This window comes from Balaenoptera musculus, chromosome 5, assembly GCF_009873245.2.
Source record: "Balaenoptera musculus isolate JJ_BM4_2016_0621 chromosome 5, mBalMus1.pri.v3, whole genome shotgun sequence".
Taxonomy (NCBI): Eukaryota; Metazoa; Chordata; class Mammalia; order Artiodactyla; family Balaenopteridae; genus Balaenoptera; species Balaenoptera musculus.
In genome coordinates this window covers 68,937,867-68,960,673 of record NC_045789.1, presented here as the reverse complement: position 1 = coordinate 68,960,673, position 22,807 = coordinate 68,937,867, and the positions used below count along the sequence as shown (strand labels likewise).

Below are 22,807 nucleotides of genomic sequence, written 5' to 3'. Positions count from 1 at the left end.
ATCTCAATAACTGTTCCTATCATCATCTGAGAGACGTGAGCAGAGTCACAAATAGCAACAGACTTGGCAAAGGCCTTTGATAAAATTTCAAAAGTTAATTTTCCATAAATTGGGCTGGACACTTGGCTAACCCCTGCTCAGTTACATCTTTGAAGTCAAAGGCTAGAAATCTTTCTATCTCATCTTCTGGCGCTTCCAAGGGCACAAATGTGGTTTCTGGTTTTGTTTTTGATGTTTGGTTTGTTCCCACTCTGGTGGTTAAGTGTAGCAAAGATTTGGGAAGATGGAAGACGTGTCTGGGACACTCTTACGCTAGTCTTTGGAAGCCTCTAACACAGGCCTAAACCTAAGCTGCTCATCTGGCAGCTTCTGTGACAGCTGCGACATAGACATACATTGGATTTTAGTGTGGTACTGTTAAAGGAAAAACAATATTCAATGACGCTTTTCAAGATGGTCCAGCAGGCTTTATTCAGGACCACTGTGATAGGTACAAAGACCACTGCAATGGGATTTTAAAGTGGGGGAGAGAGAGATGGGCCCGACTCCGAATACAGCCTGGACAAATGAGAACTCACAGCCCAGGAGAAGGGTGGGGAATCAGTGGATGGAAAATTACTAAAAGAAACATCAACACAGGGAGGGCTTAAAGTGGTTCTGGCCAAACTAATCAAACAAGACTCTTGCTGAAGATAAGCCAGGGTACCCAGACATTACCCCGGGGGACGGTGGAAGACGAGGAACCCCACCAGTTATTGAGGGTGATTAGACATCAGATCTCAAGGGTAAGGGGTTCTGGTTAAAGTGATTTAGCAGGGTTACTGCCAAAGCTGGATTTTATAAGAAAGTGTACAGATGGGCTCAGGAGATGGTTCGGGAGACTGACTAAAGTTCGGTCAAGCAAAGACTCTTTGTCAGTACCAAGGATGTAAACCTTGTATTGTAAGTGGCAGATGTGAACGTTTGCCACACACGATAAGGATAACTTGTGCTTTAAGGTCAAGACGGGGCTTCTTTAGAGTTATTATTTCTGATTTTTCTTTGTATATATCATTTCCTTAATATGCAGTAATTTTAAATCAATCACATTGTACAATTAACTACAACATAAACGTGCTCAAGGAAGAATTCATCACAATGTCTAATCATTTTAATCACTACTTTATATTTGAAATAGGTTTTAACAGCTCACTTACCTGCTGCATTGTGCTTATGATACTCAATAATCTCAGGAATTGAACCAAAAGCATGTTTTTCTGCCAGATAATACTTCTTTGGAGATGTCATTGTCTCCTTTATATGATAATGCCTGAAACCTGATGAACCTTCTCTGTAACAAAAATCAGAATGTGTTAGAACCAAGTTGGAATAATGTAACTTCACCCTTAAGATGTTTTCTACCAGGGTCCCTGCATATGGCCCCCTCTAGTCTCTACACAAATTTTATTTTTCCCCATGTTCTTCTTAGCTTCACCTTTCAAATTAACAGATCGAAGTTATAAAGTGGTCAGATACTTGGTCCCTTGCATGAGATCGTGAAAGAGAACATTTACCAAAACTTCATTTACCAACAATTAAAAGTCTTAAAATAGTTGTTAGCTGGATACTGCTTTTTGTCCCTGCTGTTGGGTGTTGCAAATGTCCACAAGACCTCTAAAAGTTAATAAACTAGATGTACAAATCATGTACACATTCTATTTTAGATATCTTAGACCTTCCTGAGTCATCTCTTGCTGAAAATCCTTTCCAGAGAACTCTTGCTGCTGTGAAGATAAAGCTCAGACTCCTTGACATGGATGTGACGTGTCTTCCACTTCTACCTCTCAGGCTTCTCTCTCCTCCCTTCCCCCTGCCCCTCCCATTCTACAATCCAGCTACAATACACTGTTGTCAGTTCACCAAGTGCTCCCTCACTTCCAGGTCCAGGCAATTTCCTGTGTCAGAAACACACTTCCCTCTCTCCAACTTTTTTTTTTTTTTTTTTTAATTTATTTTTGGCTGTGTTGGGTCTTCGTTTCTGTGCGAGGGCTTTCTCTAGTTGCGGCGAGCAGGGGCCACTCTTCATCGCGGTGCGCGGGCCTCTCACTATCGCGGCCTCTCTTGTTGCGGAGCACAGGCTCCAGATGCACAGGCTCAGTAGTTGTGGCTCACGGGCCCAGTTGCTCCGCGGCATGCGGGATCTTCCCAGACCAGGGCTCGAACCCGTGTCCCCTGCATTGGCAGGCAGATTCTCAACCACTGCGCCACCAGGGAAGCCCTGTCTCCAACTTTTGCCTGCCTCACCTGTCAGGTCTCACATTGGATGTCAGTAGACAACATTAATGACTAACTCAGATGTGTCTGGGCTATGTACCACCCACCACCACCCCGACACACAAACACACACACACACGTTGCCCTCCCTTCATAGCAGTCACTCACATACACCATCACTGCCTGTTTGCCTGTCTGAAAGAAGCCCTCACTAAGCTACTGGAGGGCTGGGTCTGTGTCTACTTGGCTCAGTGTGGTATCCTTAGTACCTAGCACAGTGCAAAGTAATTATCTGTGGAATGCTGCTAAAGTTTCTGTCGTCATTCAGAACAAATATATATATGGAAAATGAGGAAAATTACTAAATATGAATATAAAAATGGTATAGACTTTAGAAATAAAGTTCAGATTTTTTTAATGCTGAATTGTAGCTTATTTTTTGAAAATTAGGAATCCATATAAACTATATAGGAACTTCATATAAAAACTCTGAATTTAAGCAGAGAGAGAGGGAGAGATTACTTACCCTCCAAACTTTGTATAAAGGGAGACTGTGTACATGCCTGGTTGACTGGAATCTCTTACCATAAAACCACCTTCTTTATCCTAAAATCCAAGAAGAAAATTTTTTTCAATCCAATAACAAATACCAATGCCACAGAGAAGATCCAAGAACCCAATATTATGATTTTATGATTATTATCCTCTGCCGAGAAAATCTGCTTTGGAGAAGTGCAACTTACCAACAGGTAAGTCATCCACGTGACCGTCTCCCATCCATGTGACCTTCCACTTCACATTACTGAACCGTGAGATTAGTTAAAGAAAGCACACTCATAATTCCCCACAATCACAACTCTTCACACACACTAGTACGAGACATTTCAACATGACAATCTCTCAGGGCCCTTCCAGAACTAACAGACAAAATTTTGCAATTCCTTTATGTCCTGGACATGTGGGGAAACAGTTACTGAAAAATGTATTTCTTAATGACTGGGTTTCATTTCATACATTTTTCATATTTGCTATAAGCCTTGAATCCCAACTCAATATCATCTTCTATCCACACAGCATTTTTCCTGTAAATACCTCAGTGCTCTTTATAGGAAGATTTTTTTTTAAATCCTTAATTCCCCTGGAAGTCGATGTTAAATATCACTCTTTACGAAAGGAGAGACAGAGGCACAAGCAACCTAAGCAGAGAAAACCAAAAGGCAGCAACACGCTGAATGACCAAAAGCTAAATCCTCAATAGGTTCTTAGCCTAAGAGCAAGAAACAGAAGCTAGGAACCTCAGACACCTCTCCACCAATAATGCCACAGTCAACCTCTAGCACTGAAATTGCTTTAAAATGAAAGTGTGTTTAACAGATTAAAATAAAATAAATTTTCTTCTTATTCCTAGGGAAGACAATGGAATGAAATAAAGGCCCACAAATAAATCTGATAAGAACAATTAGGGACAATGATCCTAACAGTTAATCGATCAATAAAACATGTTTATTGAACACTTACTCTGTTTTAATATGTTCTAATATGTGGATCTACTCAGTCCTCAAAACAGTTCTATGAGGTAGGCACTATTGTTACCTCCTTGCCTGTTTACTTTACAGGTAAGGAAATAGGACACAGAAAAGTTGGACATTTGCCCCAAGTCAAACAGCTAGTAAGTAGCAGAGCCAGGGTTTGGACCCCAGGCCTTCTAGCTACCCACTTCCCTAGAGCTGCCTCTCATTGTGAGGTCACCAGGGAGGCGTGTAAGAATCCTGTAGAGGGGGAGGGGCAGGGAGAGGTGACGTGTCATCTGAATCAAGCAAAGTCACCTGCTATTGATCCCGTAACATAAACTACAGAAAGAAGTGTCCAACTAAACCTCCACTGTGGATACTAAGCAGGAGATAAAATGAGAAAGCACAGGTTTAAAAGGCTGGGAGCAATTACTAAATAGAATAACTAGATCATAAATGCAGAGGACTGTAGAGGTCATCTTCTAATCCAACCTCTCTGTCTTACAGATGCAAAAAACACTAGAAAAGTCACAGCTAGACTCAGGTGGTCTCCTTATTAAGTCCACTTAGTTTCCTCTATAGCAGATTTCATCCTTCCACTTTATTTCTTTGTAAAGTGTAAGAATTTTAGCACATTTCTAAAGGCAACTAAATATTGTGTTAAAACTTAATTTATAAAAGGTAGCACGTAACACTGATGTAAACTATTTTAAAACAAAGAACTTCAAGCAAAAAGGAAAAACACATGTACTAATATCAAGGTAGCAAATAATAAATCAGTAAGAAACAGTAAAGAAAATGTTGCCCGTGTACAGCTATTACCTGTTGTTATGAGTTTAATTGTTTCCCCCTCAAAAAACATACTTTGGAGTTCTAACCCCTGGTACTTCAGAATGTGACCTTCTGTGGAGATTTACAGAGGGAATCAAGTGAAAATGAGGTCATGGGGTGGGGGTGGGGGGCTAATCCTATATGACTGGAGTCCTTATAAAAGGGAAATTTGGACACAGAGCCAGGCATGCATTGAGGGAAGAACCACGGGGAGAAAAGGAGAGGGGCCTGGGACAGATCCCTCCCTTACAGCTCCCAGAAGGAGCCACGCCCACTGACATCTGGATTGCAGGCTTCTAACCTCTAGGTCCATGAAACAACAAACTTCTGCTGTTTAAGCCGCTCAGTCTGTGGTACTTTGTTACAGCAGCCCCAGGAAACTAATAGAGCAGTCTTCACTTTTAAACGATTTCAAAAAACCAAAACTTGTACTTACGTCATAGTATTTTTTGGGCTTCAGAAACAGAGGTAGGTGGAATTACTCATCAGGGATTTGTTACAATTGATTTTGTGCTGAAACCAAACCCACAAGACAAGTACAAACACTTACTTCACTTCTAAGGAGTTGCTCTGCTTTGCTTCTATTCATATTTCTGCAATACCATCTGAACAGAAAAAGATACGTTTAAGGCCTCAGGTTTTTAAAATTGTTCTTTTTTCTTTTTAGGATTAGCAAGGTATTGATAATATTACTCATCAATAACAAACAATAAATAAGAACAAGACCTCATTCATAATCTCAATAATATAGACAACCACTAGTAGCATTTGGATACACATACATGCAGACTTTTTCTACCCATGTTTTTATGAAGACACATATGTACGCCGACATTCTTATTTTCTTTATTAAAGTGAGGTCAAGCTACACTTGCTATATCAGAACCTGAATTTTTCATATAACGGTATATGATACACACCTTTGCAAAGCAATGTAGTCCTGCGCATCACGGTCTGGATGTGCCATAATTTATTTAAGCTATTCTTCATTATTTAACATAAAAATCATTTCTAATTTTTAACTATTATAATAACAGCAAGAATGAATTTTACCCCACTGACTCAAATACGCAGGAAATGTCACCACGTTATTGTCTTGGATTCCAATTAAATCTAATCCCAAGCCCCCATCCCACCAATAGGCAGTAGATTTCATCTCAAATCATCATGAAGCCTCCCCTGCAAATTTCACGAAGGTCCCAAGTATTGAAAGAAACAGAGCAAAACAGAAGAGCAGGCCTCCTGGGTCTTCCAGACTTACTGGTTCCAGCAAAGCCCTGACCCCTGGCAGCCCTCCGAAGGTCTACTGTAGGAATCCCGCCAGGGCCAAGCAGTGGCACCTGCCCTCCCACCACTCTGTGCCAAGCCCCTGCATATCGGTGCCCCTGCTTAACCCTTGAGAAATCTTTCCTAAGGAAAGATGGATACTGCCATCTCCCACCTCATCCTCAGAGGTACTCCCTCTCCTGCTTCCCCCAACCCGAGCTCTCCAGGGGATTATGAGCAAGTGGCCAAAGAAGATGAAACTCAGACTCTCGGCTTTAAACTTGGGTTTTTGTTTTGTTTTGTGTGGTTTGTTCTAGATGGACTTTAGTGGGCAGAGAACCCTCCATCACAGTCCTATTTCCCAAGGATTCCAATGTTATGAAACCAGCTTGGCCCCTCTAAACCCGTGAAGTTTCCACCACTGCCTCAGCCTTTTATAAAAGAAACAGCACCTGCTTTTGGCCCAGCAGACACCCCGAGACAAGCGAATACAAAGGCCTTCCCTGACTGAGGAAGGGAAAAATACAAAGAAGAAAATACAAGATCATTTTTGGTCTGGATTCTTTTATGCAGTTGGAGTGGACAAACACAAATTATAATCTCAACACAAGCCAAAAACACAATTTACACACAAGCCAAAAGCTCCAATTTTATTTGGAGCCTGAAGTGATTAACCAGGTCTCAGGATTGTGGGTATTAAGATCTCATTGTTGTGGACCCCACTTTATGAACTGAGACCAAGTTCAACAAAATTGCAAATTTAAATTCTGATCAATTTCTGAATGCAACTGAGAAATAAAATAAATGAGGAGAACAGAATGGATTCTGTCCCTAAAGCTTTCCCATTGATAGGAGAAATATTTGTCAGGATACCAAAAAACAATCATAAAAGTTAATTAGAAAAGGTAGCTGCAGCTCTCATTATGCATTATAAACCAACAGGACCTGAAAGATTGAAAAAAAAATTCTCTTTATTAATCACAGGAGATCCAAGCCCACATCTTCACAGTGAGAGTAAGCGATGGAGGTTCAGGCTCACGTTCAGATGCAAAGAACTCAGTAAAAGCTAGATTGTGGCTCTCAAGAGAAATTCGATATAAGATACTAAGAGAAAGAAAAAGGTCCTTCCTCACTTGGTATATTCAGCTCCTGGGAAGGGATAAAAGAAATAAGGGAAAGAAAAAAAAAAATCCACAGCACAAATCCTATTCTAAGTGGTCATTTGTATGGTATTTGCAGTTTCCCCAGAAAGGATGTTTTCCTCCCTAGGATATAAACTCAGACCCTGAAGGGTATGTTGAAGAAAGGAAAGGAGGAAGGAGTGATGAACAAATCAAAAGCTGAGTCATCTCGTGGTGAGTATTTCCTAATGGTTCTCTGTGGCTTCTCTTCCTCTTCCATGATACCTACCACCAGGCAAGGAGGGAAAGACAAGAGTGGCTCTGCTGAACGCATCCTGTCGGGAAGAACGATGCACACGTGGTGAGCCGGAGAGCTGCCGCCCAGACACCAGCCCGCGTGCGTCGCCCACGAGTCCGGCACAGAAATGCCTGTTGGAGGTTAGTTAGCTTCCCCTGATGAAGGAACTATATGCTTCTAGAAAGAATGTCCAGGATTTGTAAGTAGCTTGTCATTCCATTCTTAGGTATCAAAACCCTAATGGGAATGAGGGTTTCAGATTGGCTAGTCACTTCAAACACTCCAGAGGGACAGGACTTCATAGTGCTGTCTGAATAGAGGGGAAAGCAGCTTTGGGGACAACCTTCTGGAAAGGATGGATCCTGGCCAAGCTTCTTGGAGAGGGTGGGTTGGGTAAATTAGAAAAAGGAGGCAACAGGTATAAACTAACAAAAAATTGAAAACAACCAACCAACCAACCAATGAGCTATATAATCTTTGCTGGTTCTCACTTTGGCCCTTGCCTCCTGGATCACCCACGCAAAGCCTTGTCCTAGACTTTTCCTGTTCTAAGGGTTCTTGCATTCCTGTCACCTTCTTCCTTTAACATGCGTCCATCAAGAACATCTTACTGGGGCTTCCCTGGTGGTGCAGTGGTTGAGAATCCGCCTGCCAATGCAGGGGACACGGGTTCGAGCCCTGGTCTGGGAAGATCCCACATACCGCGGAGCAACTGGGCCCGTGAGCCACAATTACTGAGCCTGCGCGTCTGGAGCCTGTGCTCCGCAACAAGAGAGGCCGCGACAGTGAGAGGCCCGCGCACCGCAATGAAGAGTGGCCCCCACTTGCCGCAACTGGAGGAAGCCCTCGCACAGAAACGAAGACCCAACACAGCCAAAAATAAATAAATAAATAAATTAATTAATTAAAAAAATAAAGAACAGCTTACTGACCACCACAACGAGCCCAGTTTCTTTCCTGCAGCACTTCCGATGGTCCTGTCCCCCTCCAACTGGGACCTGGGTGTGGAGGTGGGAACTAGGGTACTGACAGCCCTGGGAGCTGCAGGCTGCCAGTCCTGAGCCCAGCCCAGTGGACAGTCATTGCCCGGACTCCTCCTGCCCCGAAACAAACAGCAGAAGGGCTCTTGATTCAGCAGCTGTCAAAAGGCTTTTTAACCCTGGAGACATTTAAGACGTGTTACAGGATGGGCTTTAGCAAAATCCAACACCAACAGTGGAGTGGAAGACAGCAGGAGTGGACTGTCAGCACTGAGAACAGGTTTTTCCTTCCTCATCCAGTCAGGGCTGGCACCACGCCACGTGGAATCCCCACTCCCTGGGCAGCTGGCTGAGGGGACTCCCACAGCAAGTTCACTTGCTCATGCCGAGGTGGAGTCAGGCACCCAAAAATTGCATGGCAATGAATCATAAACTTCCTAAAACCCTTATTTGTAATCCCATGAGTCATAAGGGGAGTTCTCACATTTAGATAAGGATTATCTGGTTTCCAAGCACATCTCTCCTGAAATCACCAGTTACTTCTCGGTCAGATCCCCTTAAATCAGGTCCAAGCTTTTTACCTTTTAGCATCTTCCCTAATTCTAAGGATTTACTCTATTTTCCTAAAATGTATTCAAGAACAAACCACTATTTTAGTTACATGCTTTGTATACCCTCACCTACTTCTAAAACGACTTTGAGGGGGTCACACCACCGAGTGCTATGACTTTTGAATCTGTTAATCCTTTTCTAGACTTTTAAGGTACACTCACATTACAGGAAGTAACATGGACAGAGGAACAGGCTGTGTGTTGGTGGTGGTGGTGACAGTGTTGTTTTTAAAGAAGTGAATGAAGCGTCAATACACCACCTCAGAATGACCACAAAAAGGCTCATATATATTTGGTATATATGAGCCTCTCACTAAACCTGGCCATGCACAGTTAGTGAGCATATAAACAGCAGCCCATTGTTTTCTCTGAAAGTAATTTCACAGCATGATTAGGAGTCTTAAGAAGTTCATAACTAGCCTTTAGCTCAGTACGTAGATTTTAGAGATCTAGTTTAAGACAATAAGCAGGAAGAGGTATCCCAGTATTTTACATAGTAAAGATGCCTAAACAACATAATGCCACACAAATAAGGAAATGATTATAAATTATTGCACATCCATGTGCCATATGTCTGGTTGTACCCCTTAAGGCCTCGCACAGTGCCTGATACACACTAAGGTCTCAGTAAGCATTTGAAGAATTCACGACTGAATGAAATATAATGCAATTATTAAAATGTTTTCGAAGTACATTTAATGGCATGAGGAAATACTCACACTCATAATATACTGTTAAGTGAATTAAACAGGATATAAAACAGTATATACAGCATGATTCTAAAGATTGAAAGGAAATATATGAATGTTGACAGAGGTCAACTCTAGTTGATTTCTGAATAATTTCTCTTACTAACATTTTTCATATTTTCAAAGAATTTTAAAACAATAATCACATATTGTTATTATAGTTAGAAAAAAGAAACAATCAAATGTTTTTTTAAAGGCCACTCTGGGAAACTGTATTTTGATTTCCTGAATGAATGAACAATGAGCTATATTTCAAAGTCAGCTAAAGCTATGATTCGTTTAAAATCAATTCAATTATATTCACTTCTGTAATTCTATTCACACATAGTACCTTCAGGTAAAGTGTATTATAGAAACTAATTCTCACAATGTCTATTTACCATCCTAGACAACTAAGTTAAGGATAAGTTAGTACATCCTTCCAAAGATAATGAAAGATAACCATTAATCTCCAAAATGTCTTACATAATTAGGAAAATAAAAACATTTTCTAGTTCTCCACATTCACAAATAACCTTTTACTTACTCATATTGATCTAAGTTGTTTTTGATTTCTTTCTGTCACGTAATTACTTGGGATATATCCTTCACTCCTAGAATAAGAAAAGTACTTAGATAAACTGAAATATTTTACTGAGAGAGTATAAAAGAAAAACTTACTGCCTTTCCAGATAAAGTATTAAATTGCCTAAAGCTTATAAGAAGACTAGCTGACCCCCAATAAATAAATATAGCTATAGTATTTGATGATTCACAAAGGACTTCCTCATTTGATCCTTACAAAAATTCTGAGGTAGGCAGGCATTACTGTCCCCACTTTTTGGGGGGAAACTAAGGCTTAGAAAGGTTGAGAGACTTTCTCAAGGTCTCAAAGCTAGCCAGCAACAGGGGCCATAACTTGAATTCTGAACTTGTGACTAGGTTCAGAGCCCTTCCTAATATTCCATGATGCTTCTTTTGAATTCACAATTTCTTGGGATGTTTTAAAGAAACCACTACTTCAGAAAAGTTGAAGTGTTGGATTGATAAAAACACCCATCACTCCCAATACCTCAACAGTCTGTGTAGTGCATTGTTTCACAGAGGGTACTGCCTGACATCTACACCAGTATCATCAGTCACTTGTTTAAAAAGGGAAATTCGGGACTTTCCCTGGCAATCCAGTGGGTTTAAGGCTCTGTGCTTTCCAAGGCACTGGGTGCGGGTTTCGATCCCTGGTCAGGGAACTGAGATTCTGCAAGCCGCGTGGTGCACAACCAAAAAAAAAAAAAAAAAAAAAGCAAATTCCTGGGGCATACCCCAAGAGATCTGAACTGAGAAGGCCTATGTGGGCCTACGGAATCTTTGATTTTACCCCAGATGACTCCTATCTCCTATGCACATTACAGTTTAAGGAGCAATCATATCAGGTAAAATCTTGGTTGGAGCCAAGAATTTCAGCATAAGAGAGATACATGTATAAAATTTCTAAGTTGAGTAAAAACCTTGTAATCTTAAATTTGAATTTGAACTATCAGTAAGAACTCATAACACACACACACACACACACACACACACACACACACACACACACACACCAGTGCATATATGTAGCTCTGTTGCACGGAGAAAGGCCTAGAAGCAACCACAATCCAGCAGCAATTAGAATCCAAGCACCCCAGCTGTTGTCTCTAAATATTGCTTCTTACTACAAGGAGCCAGAACTCCTTGGGGAAATGGCAAATTGCAGGTTTGGCCAGGAAAAATACAAGATGAACGTGAGCTATTTTATTTTATTCAGAAAGCAGGGAAGCTGAGAAACACTAAAAGCGTCCCCAATCAAAAATAGCTACCACTGACCCACGATGGGACAATTCAAGCAAAAAGAATGATGACTGCAATAGACTGAAACCAAATAGATAAGCATCTATAATAACACAAAACATTATTGGTTACCATTGTTATCAACAGAGGAAGCTTGGTCATCAACTCATTATTCTGAAAAGGTGGTAAAAGATAAGAATCCAAAATGTATCTTGCCTTTCCTGCATGAACTAAATGAACTGGTTCATGAGGCAGTTCTTCTTTAGAGATTTAATAAATGCAGATGGAATGACAGAATTAGAAAAATCACCATTTTGCTATCCCTAATGAAATAATGGATCTAAGCAATAATCATCAATGGATGCCAAAATCATTAGGTGAAACATTGATAAAGAACTTTATGATGGAGGGATAATGTTGACACCTGAACCAATGAGTAATCCTGGCATCATCAGAAGCGGAACAACCAGATACACAGGACACAGATACATATTAAATGACACTGTGTGGAAGCAAACAGCTTAATCTAGATTGTGGCTCATTTCATAGAGAGAATAACCTGGTTTTATCAATAAATCAAAAATGAGAAAAAAAAAAAACGCTAGGGATTGTTATAGAATAAAAGAAAGACGTGAGACCTATCAGCCAAAATGCAATGTGTGGACCTTGTTTTAATCTTGATTAAACTGTAAAATACAGATTAGAGCTAATCAAGGGAAACCAGAATTACAGAGTTGGTACTATCCTTCCACCTGGGCCAGAGGGTCCCTGCTCTGACCTCACACTTTCGAGAGGATGTTAAAGCCCATGATCCCTCAGCCCTCCTCTGGACCATCATCTGCGTAACTAGGGCCCCAGAATTCTCTGCCCACTACCAAGCCCTACATGGGCCTTTCCAATGGGTTTCATCCTTTGGAAAGCAAATGATGCTGATTGTGTGCACCCACTCCAGCCCAGGTCCAAGGAGTGACCGAGTTGGGGGGTGGCTTTTGCAAATCATGTGGACAGAGTTTGGAGGTACGGCTGGGAGATTCACATGGTACGTGTGAGATGGAGCCCAGGGCAGAAGGGAAGAGAGAAGGGAGACACCTCAGGGAGCTGGCCCTCTGTGCACTATCGCATTCTACCATGGAACTCCAATCCAAACCTTGCCTTCCTTGTCATTTTGAAGGTATGTATGTTTTTCAAGCTGGAGGATAAATTATATCTTATTTACCAGTTTGTTAGCTTGACTTATAACTTCTAAATATTTAAACATATGATATCTGGGCTTTTATTTGTACTCTTCTTCTAGTCCTGAAAATGTTGTGGGAAAGCCTACAGATGATGTTTTTTAACTTATTGTTAAGTACGATAATGACACAGCAGTTGTTTAAAAAAAATCTTTAGCGGTTAGACTTAGGGGTGAAATGACATGATGATTTGAATTTAGTTTTAAATACTTGAGAAAAAACAGTTGGGAAGATTTTACAGTCAAGACTGGCCAAATGTTGGTAATTTCTGAAGTCAAGTGACAAGAGGCTCCATTATACTATCATGTACTTTTTGGATATCTGAAAATGTCTATAATAAAAAATAAAAATCAATCTTCTACAGTGTTTGGCAAAAAAAAAGCAGTGATGACCTTCTTGTAAACATAGATTAAAAGGTTTCCAAAAAGGTAATAATGCACAGCAAACCAGCACTCAGGAGATCTACCACTGCTGAGAAGTGAACAGAAGACACGGACCCTGCCCAAACCAGGGGCTTCCACTGCTTCTCCAGAAGTGACCTGAGGAACAGAGAATTGGAACTGGGGGTGGGACAGGAGGTGAGAAAGCAGACTTGGAGGGCGGACATGCTCTAACCAGGCAGGACAAAAGAGTCCTCCTCTTCCTACCCACAGGAACTCAGAATATAAACAGGATTATATTTCAGAGGTAAGCACAGGACACAGAGCTTTCTTAACGAAGCCTAAGACTCATCCCCTATGTTTATCCACATTTACCCATTATTTACCAATAATAAGGTTGAAAGGACTATTCTCTTTAAATCCTAAATTATTTTGTATAAATAATGTTTGTTTTTAAATTTCTTGAATGTATGTATTTTAGACATAGACACATATGCACATACATATAGACAGAAAGACAGACACAAACACACACATACACATTCTCTCTCTCTTAGACAAATCTAAGATTACTTTATCTTGGGGGTGGGGTGCGGGGGGAAGGGACCTAAAATGTAATTTCCCCCAAGATCAAACAATCCAATTAGACATACAATGGATGAGAAAGAGACCGGTGTAATGGATTCTAATTTCTGGAAAGGAGCGGTTGATTCATTTATATTTATTGAGTCACTACTAAGACTACATTGTGTTACTGCAAAGTAATAACATATATTTTCATTTATGGCCGCTGAACTAGTCTCATTACATAACAGTTACAGGTTATCCTCTTCTCACTCAGTATTTAACTCCCAGCCACCCACTGTGTATCACCCACAGAGAGGGAATACCTACCCATATTTATCTCTTGCTCTCCACCAATGAACATCATTCTTTTCCAATATGATATACTCCTGGCCTCTCTCTAATCTGAGATCATGTGCTTCTGTCGCTTGGAAATCATACATGGCTACAACTATTTCTTCACTATTACCTTCTTCTTCAGGTGGAATTGGTGGGGGAGGCCTTCGCTAAGAAAAGGAGGTAACATATAAAAGTTTAGTCTTCTGTTTGAAACTGGGTGTGCAGTAAAACACCAAGCAATGCGCACGTCCCCACAGTATAAAGTCTGCCGTAGATAATCTGGTGAACCCGCACCATGAGTTTGATGATATTGATGCTACTGGACCTCTCATGGGTTTCAGAAGCTAGGACAAGAGTAAAAGCTGTCTTTAAACATCAAACGGCTTCTGCTCAGTGTCAGGACTAGCTTTCCAGGGAGAGGCAAGGGTAACGTGAGTAGAAACCAGGAGGACTAAAGGCAGACCCACCATTTAATGGCCTTCAGTGGGGAAAAGCAGAACTACTTCTGTCAGGTCTCCGCCCACTCAAAGGAATCTGCACTGCTTTGTGCCTGCTGTGTGCAAGGCACACTCTTAGTACCTAGCTAGCATACTGTTTCTCATTTTTTTTTAATTGAAGTATAGTTGATTTACAATGTGTTAGTTTCTCATGTACGGCCAAGTGATTCAGTATATATTCTTTTTCATATTGTTTTCCATTATGGTGTATTACAGGATATTGAATATAGTTCCCTGTGCTACACAGTAGGACCCTGTTGTTTATCTATTTTATATATAGTAGTTTGTATCTGCTAATCCCAAACTCCTAATTTATCCCCCTCCCTCTCTGGTAACCATAAGTTTGTTTTCTACATCTGTGAGTCTGTTTCTGTTTTGTAAATAAATTCATCTGTAGTCTCATTTATTCTTAATACTAATCCCATGAAGTAGAGTATATCATTTCCATTTTACAACTGAGGAAACAATGGCTGAAGTATCCCACCCAAAGTCACCCATCTCAGATTCATGCTGGATCAGGCTCCTCCTGAGTGCAAAGTACATGTGTTTTCTACCATACTCCACTATTCACAGTCACTCCTTTGTCATAATACTGGGGTCTTAAGACTGAAATATTCCTTTAAAGTCCCATGCCTCTTGTATAATTCTCGAAGCCAAAATACAGGCAGAATGCCAGATGATAATATCTGATACAATTAAATTGATATTATTTGACACCAAAAAAAAACAAATCAAGTGAGCCATAGTCTATCCATTTCCGACGTGACCCTTGCAAGGAGCAGCACCACAGGAATGAACATAAACATACTTAATAAACTGCAGATGTTTCCAAACGTTAAAGACCAGCTTACCTTCTTTGTTTCCGGTGCTGGTGCTCGAGGTAGTGCTTTTCTTACACCTGAAAATGACAACGACAAAAATAGGTCAAAATGCCGTCTACCAATGATTGATAGTTTTAAGGAAAAGTAAAAATGAACCCATAACAGGAAGTCCACTCAGACTCTCTCACTCTGGTGCATTTTGCTTGTAATACTATTTTAGAACAGATTTTTTAAAATGCTATTAAAGCCGGTTTGTATTTCTGCCTTCTTGAACAGACTGTAAATGCCGCAGGGATTGGGGCCGTGTCTTGTTCACTGTAAACAAATGGGACTACCTCAGAACCAAAAAGCTTCTGCTCAGCAGAGGAAACCATCAACAAAATGAAAAGGCAACCAACAGAAGGGGAGAAAATATTTGCAACCCACATATCTGAGAAGGGGTTAACATCCAAAGTATACAAGGAATTCATACAACTCAATAGTTAAAACAAATAATAATAATAACTCAATTAAAAGTGGACAAAGGACCTAAACAGACACTTTTTTTAAAGACATACAAATGGCCAATAGGTACCTTAAAAGGTGCTCGACATAACTAATCATTAGGGAAATGCAAGTCAAACCACCTTATACATATTAGGATAGCAATTCTAAAAACCACACATGATAACAAATGCTGGTAAGGATGTGGAGAAAAGGGGACCCTTGTGCACTGCTTGTGGGAATGTAAATTGATGCAGCCACTATGGAAAATAATATAGAGGTTCCCCCCAAAATTAAAAATACAACTACCATATGATCCAGCAATCCCACTTCTGGGTATATACACAAAAGAAACAAAATCAATACCTTAAAGAGATATCTGCACTCCCATGTTCATGGTAGCATTATTCACGATAGCCAAGGTATAGAAACAACCTAAGCATCCATCAACAGATGACTAGATAAAGAAAATGTGGCATATACATATAGAGAATGGAATATTATTCAGCCTTAGAAAAAGAAGGAAATCCTGTCATTTGTGACAACATGGATAAAGTTGGAGGGCACTATGCTAAGTGAAATAAGCCAGACAAAGAAGGACAAGTACCACATGGTATCACTTACATGGGGAAGCTTAAAAAAAAAAAAAAAGTCAAACTCATAGAAATAGAGAGTAGAAAAATGGTTGCCAGGGGATGGGGGGTGGAGGAAATAGAGATGTTACTAAAAGGGTACAAGCTTTCAGTTATAAGATGAATAAGGTATGTTAATTACAACTCAACTAAAATATACAGAGAGCAGGAAAAAAAGATAAATAAGGTCTGAGGATCTAACGTATAACATGGTGACTATAGTTGATAGCACTGTGGTGTATAACTGAAGTTTACCAAGAGAGTAGAACTTAAATGTTTTCACACACACACACACACACACACACCCACAAAGGTAAACATGCAAGGTGATGGTTTTGTTTATTAACTCAATGGGAGGAACCCTTTCCAATGGATAGATAAGTATATCCAGTCATCTCATTGTAAAATTTAAATATGTTACAATTTTGTTAATTATACCTCAGTAAAGCTTAAAAAAAAGAGAAAAGCTGCTGATGGTGCTACATTAGGCTCACACTTTTAACAGAGTCATTTTTAGTAGGCTTTCATATTGTGATAAAAATTCCCAAAAACAGACCTTCTGATTCCACGAGATGGCCCTACTGCTAACTAAATAAAATTATTCTTACAAAAATACACCTACCCTACATTTACACTGTGCTAGAAAGTGTGAAGGCCATATTTAACCAACATCAAAATCAAAATCATGTCACTTTCTCCCAATAATACCAACAGTATGTACATCCTGAACACAATATAACTACAGAATAAAATTAATACTTACTACTCTCAAACAGATTATATCTTTCACATCCAGGTGCTAGTTTTTCAGTTTGTCTGCAACACTGATAACTTCCGTCTGCCCAAAATTTAGGATGATATTTAATCATAATATTATTGTTGTTCTTTATTTCTGTAATTCATAGACACATTAAATGATGAGTGAAATAAAACAGAGATAACAGAATGTTTCCTGTTGATCATTCTTTCTCAAATACTATGTTTATTATGAGGAAACCCTCATAACATATAATCCAGCATTCAGAAAATCCACAGAGTTCTCTTTCACCTCTTTTTTTGGTGAGGCACCCTTGTTAACAGAAGTGACCTCTGCTACACCATGATGGATAAACACAAAAGTCAGCCCACCACCATTTTGTTCTGCAGAAAAAGCGATGAGGATTATGCAGGTCAAATCATTGATTAGTATACTTTACATACAAGTCAATTCATCCACATCAAATGTTGACTACATAGGCAATTTCTTAGAAAATACCAAATCCTGTTACCATAAAAGCCCGGTGCTTAGTCACCTCCAAATGTATTACACATTAAATGAAAGCACGTTCTTCTTAAAAACTATGTATATGCCACTAGAAGGAACCAGATTATAAAAAAGGAAGTTAACTTCAACATGTGTCACTTACAGTAACAGAGAATGTTCTTGGAGAAACACTTACTGTAGATTAAAAGATTATAAATGCAAGATACACTAGCCGTATCTCTGTCTTAGTGACAACAATGTTATATTCTGAAATTATGTACAGATTAATATTTTATTATATGAGTTTTACCTTCTTTTAACTTCTTCACCCACCGGTCCCTGCTTTGTGCACTAGGTGCAAAAATGTAAAGTGTGTTAGCATCGTGCACAACCTGAAATAAGACAAAAGATGGAACAGGTGAGAAAAGCTTAGACACAGCACTCTTGGCTAGCACAGAGCCCTTGGTACCACAGGCATCAATAAAGGATTCTGAAATGATTGACCAAAAGTCAATTACTTCCGATCCAAAGAACCTAGATTCCCTTCTTACAAAAGCACATCTATTTCTTCATGTCTCCATCCAGTGGGATACACATTTTACAAAGGACTGTGCTTTTACAGAAAAAAATATATACAGAGGCCAGGATGCTTTGCCAATCTGGTTATTTCTTGCGATCTAATTAACTAAAGTTCCTTAAGTAAACTTGGTATAACAGGGACTATTCCAATCGAATATTTTTCTGAATAATATTTGAGATGAATGGACTACTCTTTCAACATCACTCCTATACCTTCCTTTTGCCACTATAAATAACTGCAGTAGGTAGCTTAATTAATCACTGACCACCCCAACTCTATACTTTGTGCTTTACAGACATTAACTCAACTAATCCTACCATCAAGGTATTAGTATTTCCATTTTACAGAGGAGGAGACTAAGGCCTATCCAAGACACCCCAATTCTAGATAACTCCCAGAGGCACTATTCACAAAGAATGCACTGCAAATGGTGCCCCTTAAGTTACCTGCCCATCAGCATTTGGCTGGTCATCCAGAAAGCCAGGATCCTGACTCCAGAGCCCAAACTTTTAACCGCAGTACCTCTTTCAGAGGTACCTCCAGGTGAGCAATTAAACAGTCTTATTCTTAATATTCTTAATATTAAGAATAAAATTAAGCATGGGAAACTAACCCAAGAATTTTGTCTTTGGTCTATCACTTTACCCTTGATGGTCAGTCACAAGGTGGAAACACCCCAATTGACTAAAAAGTATCTGGGGACTTCCCTGGTTGTCCAGTGGTTAGGACTCTGTGCTTCCACTTCTGTGGGGGTGGGGGTGGGGGGCCCGGGTTGGATCCCTGGTTGGGGAACTAAGGTCCTGTAAGGTCCCACAAGCTGCTTGCGGCCAAAAACAAAAAAAAACAAAAAAAACCCAAAAAACAAATCTGGCTAGAAACCTCCTTTTACCATGTCACTGGATTGAACACAGATAGCTCTTTCATCAATAATTGGCTGTTCCTGACCATATTCAATAGATAATCTTGTGGAATAAAAGTCATATTTTTATGGCAAGACAAGAGAAATTTAAACAAAAAATTCTTCTCTGCCCTTTGGCCTCCTCTCTCCCCGCATTGTGCATCGTATAACTCTATTATGCATCACCAAACCTCCCCATCAGCAGAAATACCTGCTCAACCCTAAAGAGCAACATTCTCCTAGCAGCAATCACTCCTTAAAAGATAGCATTCCTGATCCTTCCTGATCTTGTAAGGGGTCACATGACCCACTGTGATGCCGCTTAGATCTGGAATACGTAAACTGTCAATAATACGTCACACGATGTCCAGCCCTCTGTCTCAAGAAACTTACATAACTGTGTCTTAACTTCTAATGGGCAGAATAGTTCTCAGAGCTTTCTGAGATTCTCTTCCCAGGTTATAATCCTCAAATTTGGCTTGAATAAAATTTTCCATTTCTTTCTTAGATTGACTAATTTTCTGTTGACAATCCCTTCTCATTCACTTTAATCAAATAAGTGCAGTCAAACAGCAATGGGAACACCATAGAACAAATACTGCTATATTCTGCTCAGTGATTAACTCATCCAACTAGCACTTTGCTGGGACTACATGAGATACAAAAATAAATCAAATACCTTACTACAAGACAGAAAATGAGATGTGATAAAGAAGTAAAGATAAAGCTCTATGAGGGACATGGGGCTGTAGTTGCCTCATTTGGCCCATGACTTTCACACCTGTGATACTGTGATTCACCATAAGAAATAATATATTGGTCTCTACCCTGGTTCCCGACACAGAGCTCCTAGAAAACTCTTGGAATTTCCTGTGCTGAGAATGATACAGGTGTCTTTTGTTATACTAATAAGGTGACTACTGGAGAGCCCCTAGGGATGGGGGCTGGTTGCCTGTGAAGCCAACCCTGTGATTAGAGGGTTGGAACTTTCAGTCCCACTACCCCCCACCTCTGAGAAGGGGAGAGGAGCTGGAGATTGAGTTCAATCATCAATGGCCGATGATGTAAACAATCATGCCCATGTAACGAAGCCTCTATGAAAACCCAAAAAGGAGAGGGTTCTGAGAGCCTCAGGGTTGGTAAACATGAGGAGATGTCCGTGGACAGATGAATAAAGACAATTGATACACACACACACATACACACAGTGGGATATTATTCAGCTTTAAAAAAGAAAATCCATCCACTTGCAACAACATGGATGAACCTGGAGGACATTATGCTAAGCGAAATAAACCAGACACAGAAAGAGAAACATTACATGACCTCAGATGTAGAATTTTAAACAAACTCTTAGAAACAGAGAGCAAAAAAGTGGTTGCCAGGGGCAGGTGAAGGGGGGCAATGGGGAGATGTTGGTCAAAGGGTACAAAGTTTCAGTTATGCAAGATGAATGCGTTCTGGAGATCTAAAGTACAGCATGGGGACTACAGTTAACAATACTGCATATTTGAAATTTGTTAAGAAGGTAGCTAAGTATTCTCACCACCAAAAAAAAAAAAAAAAAGAAGGGAAGAAAAGAAAATGGCAACTATGTGAAGTGATGGATATGTTAATTGGCTTGATTGTAGCGATCATTTCACAATGTTTACATATATCAAAACATTAAACCATACACCTTAAATATATACAATTCTTATGTGTCAATTATACTTCAACAAAGCTGAAAGAAACCAATCAACAAAGCAATGACAGGAAACACTAATGTCAAATAGTAAGCATGACTAAAAGCCCAGAATTTCACTGTCACAAAAATATGCCAGCTCACCTGAAATGGATATTTATTTTGACAGGGAATGACACCATCATCATTCTTCACTATTTCCACACATCTGATTTTTGACACATCAATACATCCCTTTCTGTACTTTTTCTGTTAAAAGAAAAAAAAAAGAGAGAACCATTCCAATCATAAGTTAAGGAAAAAATGTTATTAATAATAATATTTGTTTCAAAAAATCATTGATTCAAAATATTACAATTTCCTTAATAATTATCTAAATCATGTCTCCCTATATTGTTAAAATTATTCAAAATACTAACACTACGAGGATTGTAATCAAAATAATTAAGTCCTTTAATTTCCAAAGATGAAATTGCTCTGTCCTTGCCCTCCTCCAAAAGCTCTAGATCTGTTTAGAAAGAGAGTCCCTTTGATTGTGCCTTCCTCTCAGACACACACTGTAACTTCTTCAACTTCTTGATGACAGCCATCCCCTCTCCCCCGAAAAAGAAAGCATCAGAGACCAAACCAAGCACTCAGTCACAAACGCAAACTCCACCAGTTACATCTTCCACTCCAGCACACGGAACTCAGGAGGATGTGAGATGGACATAGGACGTTCACATAAAGCCTCCATTCAGAGTCTATATTTGAATTTTCCTTTTTCTTTTTTTTTTTTTTTCTTCCCTATTGCCCTTCCTCCCTGCTCAGTGCAAATCTCCCTACAGCAAGTAACTAATGACATACCAAGACTCCCTCCTCTGAATCATTCACACTCTTGAGCACAGTAATCTCACATCTGAGAATTTATCCCAGGGAAAAATCCGGAAGATACAAAGTAGTATGTGCAAAGATAACTTGATATATCATATCCATTAAAAATTATTACAAATACAATGAAGAAATAAAAAAATGTTTACTGAATTATATTAACCGATACACCCTGCCTCTGTGAGAAGGTTAAAAGGACACAACAGCTAAGGACACCGTAGTGGCACTTAACAGATGTCATTTCCTTTCATGCTCACAAAATTCTCATTTTACAGACGAGGAAACTGCAGCTCAGACAGGTTAAACACATTACCCAAGGATCCCAACTGAAAGCTGGGATCCTAAAGCTCCCCAGACCTTGGATGTCCCAGCTGCAAACAGGTGACAAAATTAATGCAGCCAAGTCCCTGAGGGGGCAACCTGGATTCTGAGCATGGCCTGAGCTTCAGCCACAGTAGGGAGAGGAACATTCTCTCCACCCACACTCTTCTAAGGTTTTTACTTCTCCTGCCTATAGACACCTTCAGGCCTCTGCCATCCATACCAAGAACCTTCTTCTGGCCCTGCTACTGCCCTAACTCTGCTCTTCCCTTGCTGAGAGAGAGATGATTACACCATCAGTCTTCATTTCCTTCCCACCCACTCCTCCTTAACCACTTGCAATCCGCCGCCCCTCTCGTCACAGTTGCTAAAGCTGTTCTCAAAAACACCACCAATGACCAAACCCAACAGCCTTCGCTCAGCTGTCTTCTGCTCAAGCTGTTACGAGGCATTCGGGGCTGCTCCACTCTCTTCTCCTGCAGTGGCTTTGACTTTGGGTCACCCAGGCTTTCCTTCTGTCCCTTCCACTCAGTTTCCCACAGGACAACACCTGTTCTGTGCCAGCAACTGTGTCAAGGAATATATCAAGTCCATATAGGAAAAGCTCATTTCCTGAGCATACAGTCCAAATATTGTGCCATTTAATCCTCAGATCCTCTGTGAGATAAGTGTTATTAGACACATCTTACAGAAGGAAGAAACAAAAATTAAGTCACTTGCCCAAGTTTACCTGTGGGAGAGACATACACAGCAACTTTATCATCCAACGTAGTAAGTACTGAATATAAAAAAGATGCTAAGAGAATACAGAGGAACCAAGACTTACACGATAATTTCTGA

General features: G+C 40.0%; 1 protein-coding gene across 1 annotated transcript in view; it reads right to left on the bottom strand.

Annotated features, from left to right (window-relative positions):
• The window catches only part of TEC (tec protein tyrosine kinase), a 93,130-nt gene that overhangs the window by 18,576 nt on the left and 51,747 nt on the right, over positions 1 to 22,807 (bottom strand). The window contains 10 exon segments of the mRNA XM_036852423.1: positions 1,197 to 1,330; positions 2,780 to 2,859; positions 5,146 to 5,200; positions 10,147 to 10,169; positions 10,171 to 10,213; positions 13,930 to 14,105; positions 15,287 to 15,333; positions 17,135 to 17,263; positions 17,925 to 18,006; positions 20,921 to 21,025. Coding sequence (XP_036708318.1) covers positions 1,197 to 1,330; positions 2,780 to 2,859; positions 5,146 to 5,200; positions 10,147 to 10,169; positions 10,171 to 10,213; positions 13,930 to 14,105; positions 15,287 to 15,333; positions 17,135 to 17,263; positions 17,925 to 18,006; positions 20,921 to 21,025 — 874 coding nt within the window.